Source organism: Misgurnus anguillicaudatus, chromosome 2, assembly GCF_027580225.2.
Source record: "Misgurnus anguillicaudatus chromosome 2, ASM2758022v2, whole genome shotgun sequence".
In the NCBI taxonomy this organism is placed as follows: Eukaryota; Metazoa; Chordata; class Actinopteri; order Cypriniformes; family Cobitidae; genus Misgurnus; species Misgurnus anguillicaudatus.
In genome coordinates this window covers 27,295,243-27,308,745 of record NC_073338.2, presented here as the reverse complement: position 1 = coordinate 27,308,745, position 13,503 = coordinate 27,295,243, and the positions used below count along the sequence as shown (strand labels likewise).

The following is a 13,503-nucleotide window of genomic DNA, read 5'->3' as shown; positions in this document are numbered from 1 at the left end:
TACAAAGAAAATACAACCCATCAGTATAAGTAATAATGACAAATTATAGTGATTATATAGCACAGCTAGAGGAATGAAAAGGAAAAACTTACACGAAAACAGGTAAACCACAGCGTCGGCCGAGATTCAGCACAATGGCAGAGATGGGATATATAACCTCTATTGCCCTAACCCTATAAGGCCAAGGACACGCTGACCTATGAGCCACCTCCCAGTATAAGCACTCATTAGACACTCTAAACAAGCCAATCTTTAGTGCCCTGCTATCCAGAGGTGCGCCATTGTGACAGGTCGGGCTGATGGCCAGGAATACTGAATATTTCTCCTCTTAGTCACAGGAATACATATTCTCCATGTCTTTGGCCCTTCACCTATCACTCACCCATTAATTTGCCCCCTTTATCTCTTTCTTATCTGCAAGTTTGTTATGGTGCAGGACAGCATGAGCGTCCAACCTTTCCTAAAGATCAGACTGTGAGCAGTATGCACTAAGCTGATACTGTGGTCAAATAAAGCCAAGGCCTTTAGTTTTGTCCCATGCTCCATCCTGTCAGCATCACAAAGTCTATATGCAAGAGACACACTGACTGCTGTCTGTGTTTACCAAACCGCTCAGGAAGCACAAGGTCACATTCATTGCACTTTTGTTTATCATATAGTAATTTGAATAGGCAAAGAGAGAGATTTTTGCTATATACATTAAATGTTCGATCTGTTTTAACTAATTATTGTTGCTTTCTGTGAACAAGACACGACAAATGCTGCATCTAAAACTAAAAAACATCTTGCCTTTTTGGCTGGTTTATTTTAAATCTGACATTGGTGTAAATTTCAAAATATATATTGTGAAGTGTCCAGTGATGTGTGGGTAGTGATAGGTCTCATTGCCTGGGGTTATCAAGGGTCGGCACAATGCAGTAGATTCCCATTCAACCCAGTATGTTCACAAGATAGCCCTTTCAACACTTTGACCTTGTTCCTGTCAAGAGTTGTCTGTGACAAGTTCTCTGGCAAAACTCATATCAGCGATATGCGTGTTGGCCTGTTGCATACACTAAAAATAAACATGCTATATGCCATAGAAATTTTTTTTTTTGGCTGTATAGTTTCCAGTGTTGGGGGTAACGCATTACAAGTAACATGCATTACGTAATAATATTACTTTTCCGAAGTAACGAGTAAAGTAACGCATTACTTTGTAAATGTTCACATTAATATTTAAGTTACTTTTTTTTAAAGTAATGTGAGTTATATTTCATTTTGATTTAAAAATAAGAATATACTGAATTAAGCTGAACATATAAAATTACACACTCTATGTGTGTGTCTAAGCGGGAACAGTTTGAGTCAGAAACAAGGTTGGCAAGCCATAGCTTGACATTTTTGCGACCGAAATATGCAATTTTTGAATGCAGAACTTCTCAATCATAAAAAAACACCTGCAAAGAGATCAAGCTTAGCCAAATAAGAAAAAGTAACGCAAAAGTAACTTAAAAGTAACGTAAGTATTACTTTCCATGAAAAGTAACTAAGTAACGCAATTAGTTACTTTTTGGGGGGAGTAACTTAATATTGTAATGCATTACTTTTAACTCTTTCGCCGCCAGCGTTTTTTTAAAAAAAGTTGCCAGCCAGCGTTTTTCGTTAATGCCTTCCAAAAAAAATTCTTCTTTAAATATATAAACATACAATATACCAAATGAAAGAACAGATCCTCTGCTTTCAAAAAAACTACCTTCAGTAGTTCTTTTATAATCAGCTTTTGAATATGGGTATGTTTCTGCAAAAACACCAAATTTTGAGCAAAAAGCAGAGATAATTCCATTTTTGTGACGGACTTTTCATAGAGATCCCATTCAGAGCGATCTTTAAAACAGACACAGACATGCAGCTGCTTGCCATAGGGCAATACTTCCGGGTTTAAAAAGTTGCGGATAATCGACCTGGTGGATAATAGCGGTATAAAAGCCGGAAATACTCGTCATTAGCAGGAAAGCGTTTTCTATTGATTGACGAGATATCTCGTCAATGGCGGCGAAAGAGTTAAAAGTAACTTTTCCCAACACTGATAGTTTCTCAAAAGGATCTTTATGGAACCATGCAGCCAAAAATATTTTTTGTATGGCATTTTGTAGCATATTTATTTTTAAGAATGTATATTTTGACTTTATAAGTATGTATCTGAAATCGGAAAAAGGAATTGCAATATGCGAGCATTCCCATTACTCCGGTTTCAATAAGAAAGTAGTTGTTGAGTGGCTGACAGCTTCGTGCATTGGATAACTAGGCGCTAAAGGTAACATACATTTGGGGGCTATTAGCCATAAGAGCATTTAGCATTCCTGAGAGGTCTTATGGTTACTCACCATGCACAACACAATAGCCTACTAATGCATAGCTGTCAAACAGTCCTGCTATTTATTTCCAAATGAAAGTGGCAGGATAACAGGTTGTCATAACAATTCCAACCCTCATTTAATAAACAGGATGTTTGAGAGCGCAAAGAGCACCGTTGGAATAGTGCAAATGTCTCTTATTAGCACATTGTCTATTGAATGCTTAATATAGATCAGAACTGAAAGAGTTGTTTAAATGAAAGTGCTGTCTGAGGTCAAGAGGTTTTGTATGGATATTAACATATAATGGAAGTGACCTCGGCATTACACTGTGTTTACATAGCTTTGATTTCATATCTTCAAGTACTATTTTCAACAAACAAGATTAAAATACATTTTCTTTATTCGTCTTTAGTGTCTAGCATTTGAAACAATGCAATGCGTGCTACGTGACTGATTGTATGATGCTGGGCATCTGTGTAGTGGATGGCGGCAGGGCGGAGCACACACAGACAGGCAGCTGCCCTGGATGTCAATCAAGCTTTAACAGAGGATTAGAGGTAAGTGCCAGAGATGTCTGAACTGATCGCTCAAGAGAACCGACGGGTATCATAAGAACATATTTTAAATGTAGTTATGAAGCGCAATGATCTTCAATTATCTTGTTAATGTTTTAAGCCATAAGGTTTAAGAGCTTTACTATAAAATATGACAGTTTTCGTTGATTTATTATAGTAATGACCCTGTAAATCACAGAAAACATTTGTACATTTTTATAAATTACTTCACATTATGAGGCATAAAGCTGCAAATATATAATAAATATGTTTGTGAAGTGCAAAAACGCTTATAGACATTATAGGGCGGTTTCCCGGACAGGGTTTAGATTAGTCCAGCACTACGCCTTAGTTATATTAGGACATAAGTATTTTTTTATAAACAAACCTTACAAAAAACAATAATCGTGTGCATCTTGAGACCAAAAACAATGGCACTGATATATTGTAGGCTTTGGCAGTACATGGTGTTTATAAATTAAAGGAATAGTCTACTCATTTTCAATATTAAAATATGTTATTACCTTAACTAAGAATTGTTGATACATCCCTCTATCATCTGTGTGCGTGCACGTAAGCGCTGGAGTGCGCTGCGACGCTTCGATAGCATTTAGCTTAGCCCCATTCATTCAATGGTACCATTTAGAGATAAAGTTAGAAGTGACCAAACACATCAACGTTTTTCCTATTTAAGACGACTAGTTATACGAGCAAGTTTGGTGGTACAAAATAAAACGTAGCGCTTTTCTAAGCGGATTTAAAAGAGGAACTATATTGTATGGCGTAATAGCACTTTTGGGAGTACTTCGACTCGGCGCACTAACACCCTCCCTCTCCCATTATGAGAGGGAGAAGGGGAGCGGACTTTTCAGGCGAGTCGAAGTACTCCCAAAAGTGCTATTACGCCATAAAATATAGTTCCTCTTTTAAATCCGCTTAGAAAAGCGCTACGTTTTATTTTGTACCACCAAACTTGCTCGTATAACTACTCGTCTTAAATAGGAAAAACGTTGATGTGTTTGGTGACTTCTAACTTTATCTCTAAATGGTACAATTGAATGAATGGGGCTAAGCTTAATGCTATCGAAGCGTCGCAGCGCACTCCAGCGCTTACGTGCACGCACACAGATGATAGAGGGATGTATCAACAGTTCTTAGTTAAGGTAATAACATATTTTAATATTGAAAATGAGTAGACTATTCCTTTAAGGCAGCTCAAACATGCATTTTAGTCTGGGACCAGAATTAGCCCTGTCCGGGAAACCACCCCTGTGTGTTTGACTCAGCTACAGAATATTGGACCACTGCAATATATAAACTTTTTGGGGGGGTTTCCCAGACAGGGATTAGACTCGTCCTAGACTCAAAAGTAAGAACTGTCCAAACTGAAAGCAACTTACACTGACATATCCTAAAATACATCAGTGCCCTTTATTTTTTCTTCAAAATGCACACAAGTGTTAAGACATGTTTGTTAAAACTAGTTACATTTCCTAATAAAACTAAGGAATAGTTCTGGTTTAAGATAATCTCCGCCCCTTTGATTTTATGTTAACACCATTTCTATACCTTTTTAAACACAAGGACACTGATTTATATGGTTTAATAATTAAGTAAAACTGGAGTCAACTGATACAACATTTAAAAAAATAAGCTGTCTATACTTGCATATTGTAAGGATTGGATAGCATGATGAGTTTTTTATCTTCTAGAACTAAAAGAGGTGGGGTTGCTATTTAAAGACTCACGGGCAGCTGACAAACCACAGACATTCTGCTCATTCTATGAGACTGACACAGTGACTCAATTCATTTACAAGTATGCACTTTTGAAATGTGTGATGTTTAAATATGCAGATAACATCATATTCGATTTTTTTTCCAACCACAAATTAACATTTGTCTGTCTATGGCATCTTGAAATTACATTTTTCACACGTTTTCTGGTCACCCCAGCTTCAAACAAATCATAACATTAGGTTAAAGAGACAATGTGTAGTCTGTTAAGTATTTTTTTTTAGTCAAAATCAATGTCTTTATTCATAAATATGTCCTCATTGGTGTCAAAGGAGGCTTCCATGTCGTTCCGCCATATTGAAAAACTATACAGGGAGTGCAGAATTATTAGGCAAGTTGTATTTTTGAGGATTACTTTTGTTATTGTACAACTACAGTGCTCTTGGTCAATTCAAAATGTTCACAAACCCTCAAACCTGAACATTTAAGTAGTAAAAGTGAAATTTTGGCTTTATTAAGAGAATATTTCTATGTACATCATTATTAGGCAACTATTAGTGTGCAGAATTATTAGGCAACTAAATGAAAAACAAAGATTTTACCATCTCACTTGTTTTTTTTTCAACTTTTAAAGTGAGAATAATAAACAAACTCTACATTTACAAAAAAATTAATAAAACAATAAAAAATACTTGTGATGTATGTGATGGAGCGTTGTCTTACAAAATAATCAGTCTTCTTGAAAGATGCAAACTTTTTCCTGTACCACTGCTTGAAGAATGTGTCTTCTACATTACAGGCAGGCAGGCACAGACAGGTACTATTAAAGATGAAAATGGAAATAAAAAACAACTCTCAGACCTACTGCCAATTTTTAGAAGACACTTTTTCAATATCATTTTATGGTGAACATACTGTATTGTTACTGTCATTAGTATGTTGCTATTATAAATATGTTTCACTGTCTATTGAACTAAAGGGATAGTTCACCCGAAAATTTCTGTCATCATTTACTCACCCTCATTTTGTTACAGACGTGTTGTTTTCGTCAACGATTACGATAACGAAATGATTTAATTGACGCACCTTTTTTTATGATGATAACGTGACGATGACTAGCTAAAAATGGCTCTAAGGTGAAGAAAACATGACGCTTTTGAGTTTACGTTGACGAGACGAGATGGAACGAAAATGATTATAAGTCTGACGTTCACAATACATGTCATTTCTGCCTATTTTGTGTGAAATCTGTCTTGTTTTTAGCTAAAAAGTATCAGCAAAGCTGCCGCTTCCTATCCGTGTTTTGGCTACGCCCAGCACCCGGCAGAGAATGGCATAAATACATGGAAATGTATTTCAAATACAAATACAAAATACTGTGTCGAAAAATGTATTTAAATACAAATACAAAATACTGTGAGGAAAAATGTATTTAAATACAAATACAGTATTTTGTATTGTGAAAATACACAAAATACATGTGAAATTGGTGATTCAGTGCAAGTATCCCTATTATGCTGAAATCTATCTGGGTCTATTTCTGCATGACAAAAAGCATTTAGATGTGTGAAACTGCTTAGAAACTTTCATTTTATTTTACGTATAGCTTTCCCCTGCCCTGTAGGAAATAAAAAAACTAGAAAAAAAACTTGGTAACACTTTACTTGAAGGGGTGTGCATAAGCCTGACATGACACCTTCATAATCATGACATGACACGTGTCATGAACATGAAGAAGATTTTATGCACATTTATGACAACTGCCATTAAGTGTCATTTACTCAATTATGTAATTTTTAATGGAAATATGACATTGTTTGAGATATCTTTGTTAAGACAACTTGACACATAAACCAATACAACACAACTTGTTGTTATAAATCATAAACAATAATTATCAAACTTAACAAACTACCTAGCTTTGTGGATTAACGTTACATTAAACTGTGATTTAAAGTCATTAAGTGTTGATACTATGTCAAATATTATTAATACTCGGTCAAATAAACATTATGAACTGAAGAATATTCATGATGCTGTTACCGTATAAAACTATTTAACAGAGTATTAACACTTAATGACATTTTAATGACAAATTCAATTTGTATCACTGGTAGATTTGTGTAACAGTGGTCAGTTATTTTGTCTTGGTTAATGTCAAGTTGTCATGACAAGTTATGATGTATGGGTTAATGTCAAGTTGTCATAAAGACATCTCAACAAATGCCACATCTTTGCAATAAAAATTACAAAATTGAACAAATGACACTTAATGACAGTTGTCATAAAGGTCCATAAAATCTCCTTCATATTCATGACATGTGTCATAAAAACATCATAAAATCTTTTTCATGTGTCGTCGACCCACAACCTAAACAGTTTATATGTGAAGAAATCCACGTATTTACTTCTCACGAGACGAGTGTTTGAAAAATTATTCGGCAATCTACTTTCTCTCATCGCTGCTTTTTGATCGTTTTGAGAACAGTTACTCAAGAGTCGCCCTCTGTCATTTCACAGAATTATACAACGGAGAGCACGTCAAGCATAAAAGTCTTTTAGGTTTACTGAGGAGGCCGCAGGTTCACACCGTAGAGTAGAGCCATGCGAATTGCAAAAGTGTAAACAAGGCTTCAACTGCACAAAGCTAAAAAGAAAGCAGCAACTGTGTGCTGATTTCACCACTTGCCGCATCACGTGTGAAAGGGCCTTTAAAGGAAAACACCACAGTTTTTCAATATTTTACTATGTTCTTACCTCAACTTAGATGAATGAATACATGCCTATCTTTTTTCAATATGTGCACTTCATCTTTGCACAGCGTGTCATGAATGTGTTAGCATTTAGCCTAATCGCATTTATTCCTTAGGATCTAAACAGGGAAGAATTTAGAAGCCACAAAACACTTCCGTGTTTTCCCCATTCAAAGACTGTTACATGAGTAGTTACACGAGAGAGTATGGTGGCAAAAAATAAAACGTCATTTTTAAGTGAATAATGACTATATTGTATGGCGGAAGAGCACTTAGTTTGCAGCACTTTGACCTCTGGCGCAGTAACATCATCACTCCTGTAAAGATGTTATTGCGCGCTGAGGTCAAAATGCTGCAAACTAAGTGCTCTTCCTCCATGCATTGAAAATAGATAGTTATGTATTAATTTGTCTAAGTTGAGGTAAGAACATTGTGAAATATTAAAAAATGGTGGTTTTCCTTTAAGTCGAAAGTGTAGGCCTATTTGTCAGCGTTCCACACTCTGTCTCAGTCATGCAACGTGCAACTGCCTGCCAACGTGCAAGTGTGAATTTGAATTTCCTTTCGCGACAGTTATAATAACACAAATCACATCACACCCAATAATTCAATCGCCCTTGCTTTTTTTCCTACTCCAACATTTTAATTATTTCCCACTAAAAGCTGCACAGATATATTTGCTTAACTTACCTGAACTCTGGTGTCTGGTCTGAACTAGTTGATGCATGAAAACAGCACCCTGACTGGTTGACTGGCTCAAAGTATTTTGAGTATTTTAAAAATACAAAAATACTCATCTTAAATGTATTTAAATACAAATTACATTTCATTTTTTTCAAAGGCTTTAAAATACAAAATACAAAATACTATTTTGTATTTCAAATACGTATTTTAAATACATGTATTTGAAATACTGCCCATCCCTGGCACCCGGCTGCCGCCATGCCGCGCACAAGATTCCGCACAACAACAACACACCTGTGGCAGTGGCGAGTTTGAAGGACCGTGACGGCAATAAACGGAAACGACGAGATGATTTATAGACATACTTTCAGTATAATCCATCAGAAAGAAAAACGGAATGCATATTGGGAGACGACGGTAAATGTGGCCACAAACTAGGTGGAAAGAATACCATCAACTTCAAGCAGCACCTGAAGGCTCATCACACTAATATTTTTTTTAAAGGTAACTAACAAGTCACTGTTAACACATCATTCATTCAATTTTACTCGACAATCGGCTTGTGACACATTTCATGGGAAGCTTAAGGTTTTACATGTACAGTTGAAACCAGATATTTACATACACATCAGAAAAGAACACAAAAACTTTTATTTCTTTACTGTCATACATTCAACAAGAGTAAACTTTTTCTGTTTTAGATCAATAAATATTAACATATTTTTTGCATTTGTTAAATGTCAGAATCGAGCAAGGGAGAATTTTTATGTATTTTTCTTATCACTTTCATCAAAGTCAGAAGTATACATACGCTAAGTTTATTGTGTCTTTAAACAAAACAAAAAACTCCAGATGATTCCATTCTGAGCTTAAGACGCTTCTGATAGGTTTACTGATTCCATTTGAGTTAATGGTGGTACACCTGTGGATGCATATAAAGGCACACCTCAAACACAGAGCCTCTTTCCTTGACATCATGTGAAAATCAAGAGAAATCCACCAAGACATCAGGAAAAGAATTGTGGACCTCCACAAGTTAGGCTCATCCTTAGGTGCAATTTCCTGATGCCTAAAGGCCCCTTGTTCATCCGTTCAGACAACTTTATGCAAGCATAAAAAACCTGGCAATGTACAACCATCATACCTCTCAGGAAGTAGACAGCTTCTGAGTCCCAGAGAGGAATGTTTTTGGGTGCAAAATGTGCGATTCAACCCCAGGACAACAGCAAAAGACCTTGTGAAGATGTTGGCTGAAACTGGTAAGACAGTGTCATTATCCACAGTAAACTAGTTCTGTATCGCCATGAGCTGAAAGGTTGCTCTGGGAGGAGAAAGACATTACTTCAAAACCACCATAAAAAGCCAGAATACAGTTTGCAACTGCACATGGGGAAAAATCTTAATTTTTGGAGACATGTCCTGTGGTCTGACGAAACAAAAATTGAACTGTTCGGCCATAATGATAAATGGTATATTTGGAGGAAAAAGGGCAAAGCTTTGAAGCCTCAGAACACCATCCTAACTGTGAAGTATGGCAGTGATAGTATAATGTTGTGGGCCTGCTTTGCTGCAGAAGGGACTGGTGCACTTCACAAAATAAAAGGCATCATAAGAAAAGAAAGTTATGTGGATGTATTGAAGCAACATCTGAAGACATCATCAAGAAAGTTAAAGCTTGGGCGCAAATGGGTCTTCCAAATGGACAATGACCCCAAGCACACCTCCAAATTAGTTACAAAGTGGCTTAAGGACAACAAGGTATTGGTAAGCCCTGATCTCAATCCCATAGAAAATTTGTGGGCGGCACTGAAATGGCGAGTGTGAGCAAGAGGCCTACAAACCTGACCCAGTTACACCAGTTCTGTCAAGAGCAGTGGGCCAAAATTCTGTATTGTAGAAAGCTTGTGGAAGGATACCCTAAACGTTTGGCCCAAGTGAAACACTTTCAGGGCATTTTTACCAAATACTAAGGAAGTGTATGTATTCTTCTGACTTGGATGAAAGTGAGAAGAAAAATAAATAAAAATTCTCCCTCTGGCGTTTCTGACATTTAACAAATGCAAAAAATATGTTAATATTTATTAATCTAAAAAAGAAAAAGTTTACTCTGATTGAATGTATGACAATAAAGAAATAAAAGTTTTTGTGTTCTTTTCTGAAGTGTATGTAAATATCTGGTTTCAACTGTATCTACTTGTCAAACCCAAGCCCATTTCCAATACTTTTTAACTTAAATTCATTTGTTAAAGACAAATTTTACTAAAATTGACATAAACTTGACTAAAACCTTTTTGCGTTTTCATCGACTAAAACTTTACAAGCTTTTTTGTGTTTTCTTCGACTAAAATGTGACTAAAACTAAAAAGCATTTTTGTCCAAAAGACTAAGACTAAAACTAAAAGGGCTGCCAAAAACAACACTGTGATGAACACGAAGGTAGATATTTTGAGGAATGTTTGTAACCAAAACATTCGTGGATCCCCTTGACTTCCATAGTAGGAAAAAATGAATACTGAAGTAAATGGGGTCCACGAACAGTTTGGTTACAAACATTTCTCAAAATATCTCCCCTTGTGTTCACCAGAACAAAGACATGTATACAGGTTTGTAACAACATGAGAGTGATTAAATGACAATTTTTTTTTTTTTGTGAACTATTCCTTTAATGCTCTGGAAATCTTTTTTATTTTTTAAGTTCTGATTTTATACACTTAGAAATAAATAAAAGCTGTCACCGGGGTTGTACCCTTTCAAAAAATACATATTTTGTATGTAAAGAGTGCAAGATAAAGCACAACTTTTGATATCCAATTTTATTTGGTCTCAGTGAATATACAGCTTGAAAACCAGGGGGCGTCATTGCACAAGATACCATGACTGGTATGTTATTTGAAGGGCCATTTTCCCCCTTTCAGCATCACCTTAATCCATAAGCACAATTTAGCAATTGTGATTTAAAAGTTAGGGATCCTTGAGAGAATCGCAAAAATTATGTAAATGTAGTTTTTTATCTGACATATTTGTTTAATTTATATCAAGAATGAATGTGCTGTAAAAGGGCATTTACATGTGATCCAGTCTGTGAAATCCAGGTTAAAGTCTCATAATCTAATTATGAAGGAGCATCAAAGTTTGATTTCAATCTTTGAAATGACCTTGCACCATCAATATTAAAGATATAAATGTTGTATTTTCACAGAATGTTCTTTACATTATGATGATTTTTGTAGAATACAGTAGGTTTTCACAGACAGGGTCACCTTTTCCCTTATAACAGTAAAAAATGACTACTAAACCACTACATTGTGTGGCACATCAAACAAGTACCAAAGACACTACATTTATCTGGCAATAATACTATTAAAAGACAAAAGACTTGATGGGTGTTTTACAGAACAAGGAAGATAATGCAGTTAGTGTAAAAGTTAAGGCTATAAGGTTACTGAATGATTGGCAGTGACAGGTCCACCAACAGCTGATACTAAGAATGGAGTAAGCAGCAGAGGGGGATGCAGATACACCACAAAGGTTATGTCTAATTATGGCACCCCAGAAACTGTACATAGCATGTAGAGGCATTATACAGCAGTGAGCTTTAAAAGTGCACTATTGTATATTCATTCAGTGCTAGAGAGATCTTAGCACTGTGTCTGTGTGAGATGTTGAAAAGTCCATATCAGCTGTTATTGTTTCATGTTTAGGGCATTGTGTGCCAGTGCATGCTTTTTTTTCTCTAGCAGCAATACAATTGCAAAGCATTTAGATGACAACTTTCCAATTGCAACATGACACCCGCCAGCCTGAACATACAGAAGGCGACAACACTGCTTTTTCTGTTCTGAGGGGGTGGAGTGAGTGGGCCATGTGCAAGAGCACCAAAGCAGCAAAGTGCTGCTAGAGAAACGAAAGACTCGTGGATATAAAGAATATGGAATGAACAGGACTTCATTTCTCCTGGATGCAAAGACTAACGGAAGTTGTTGGCTGTAAGCACATAAAGAGAGGAAGTGCTCCCAGATTCCTGGACAGTGACAGATCTGAGGACAGATATAGGGTGTGGAAATCTCCTGAAGGTTAGAGGACACAGAATGTAAGATGAGAAAACATGCAATCTTTGTAACTACCGAAGCATATGCATGACAGACATATCCAGAATAGAGATCGTATGAAGGTGTTTTGATCTGAAACGTCATGCAAGTAACAAGTTGGAGCCATTTACACAATCTTCTGATTGTCATCGGATAAGATTACAGCTTGAAAGCGTGCATGAAGTCATTGCATCTATATTTTCTGTAGGATTCAGACAGAATTTGGACCCCAATAGTAACAACTATCTTTAGTTTGCGGGTTTGTTTGAGGTCACAACACAAATGTTTCTTAACGCTTTGCTCGTGGTCATTACTGACCTGGCAGCTGGACTACTTGGCAATGCATCATTTCGACGCCATTTTCATTTGCTGCTGTCAGGATTGCTTTTGTTTGGGCCCCTCCTGAGTCTATGGGTTTCCCAATACAGTGTCTTTGGAAAGAGGAGTCATTTTCTCTACAGGTAAGCAGCACAGTAATGCACAAAAAAAATGGCTCATTCTTATCTAAAAAAATATCAGACATTGGGTTCACTACTAATGAACACTTATTATCTATTTTCAGGGTCTTCCTGCGCTCAGGTTGGGGCTGGACCTGTATCTTTGTTGGCTCTTTTGTCTTCGTCCTCTCTTTCACTGTACGCCGTTCGCTCACACTTTCACTACGACACCTTTCTCGGCTAGCTGTGGCAGGCGGGCTATGGATTAGCTTTCGCAAACTGCTTTGTCTGTTGGAGAACGCCACTGGGAATTGTTACGAGCCCCTCAGCTCCACTCTCGAGCTGGCTCCAGGGAGTAATGGAGACGGTCAACCGCTCCTGCTTCTACGTGAAGGTGAAACAAAGGAGGTCTGCATCCGCTCCGGCATGTTGTGGCGTGGTTATGAAGTGTCTGAAGATGCCCTCCTGCTGTGTTTGTGCTGTCTGCTTCTAGCTGAGGAGACCGCTGTATTTGGGCCCTACCTGAGCCTGGGTGGACCCTCTGGAGCCCCACTGCGCATCCTCTTCCTGTTCTGCATCCTGCTGTTGAGTCTCTGGGTGTTCCTGCTTCTATGCTTGCTGGCTTATTTCCCACAGTTTCCTACCCAGCTTCTGGGAGGTGCTCTGGGTTGTTTGAGCTGGAGAGTATTGTACCAGGGTTGGTACCGACTTGGACCTAGCTGGTACTGCCCTGGAAGGCCAGGGGTGGGACTTCTGTCTACACAGAGCAAACAGGATGAGACACACAAGGAATACGGTGAAACTAATGCTGAAGTGAGCAACTAAGGAAAGGCTGTTGGACTCATGTTCTCCAGATTTACGTGTTTCAACCAAAAACTGACTTGATAAATAAAAGCACAAAACAGATACAAG

At 37.2% G+C, this 13,503-nt stretch overlaps 1 protein-coding gene across 1 annotated transcript; it reads left to right on the top strand.

Annotated features, from left to right (window-relative positions):
* Positions 1-10,844: 10,844 nt before the first annotated feature.
* fitm1l (fat storage inducing transmembrane protein 1, like) lies at positions 10,845-13,502 on the top strand. The gene is made up of 2 exons (XM_073875810.1): positions 10,845-12,615; positions 12,717-13,502. The coding sequence occupies exons 1-2, from the start codon at positions 12,437-12,439 to the stop codon at positions 13,414-13,416; spliced, it is 879 nt and encodes a 292-aa protein (XP_073731911.1). The 5' UTR covers positions 10,845-12,436; the 3' UTR covers positions 13,417-13,502.
* The last annotated feature ends 1 nt before the right edge of the window (position 13,503 follows it).

What these genes read in the sequence shown, in the direction of transcription:
- fitm1l (XM_073875810.1), top strand. Translation starts at nt 12,437, where the DNA reads ATGTTTCTTAACGCTTTGCTCGTGGTCATTACTGACCTGGCAGCTGGA. An exon ending in AGGAGTCATTTTCTCTACAG is followed by an intron (nt 12,616 to 12,716) that starts GTAAGCAGCACA and finishes ATCTATTTTCAG; the next exon opens with GGTCTTCCTGCGCTCAGGTT.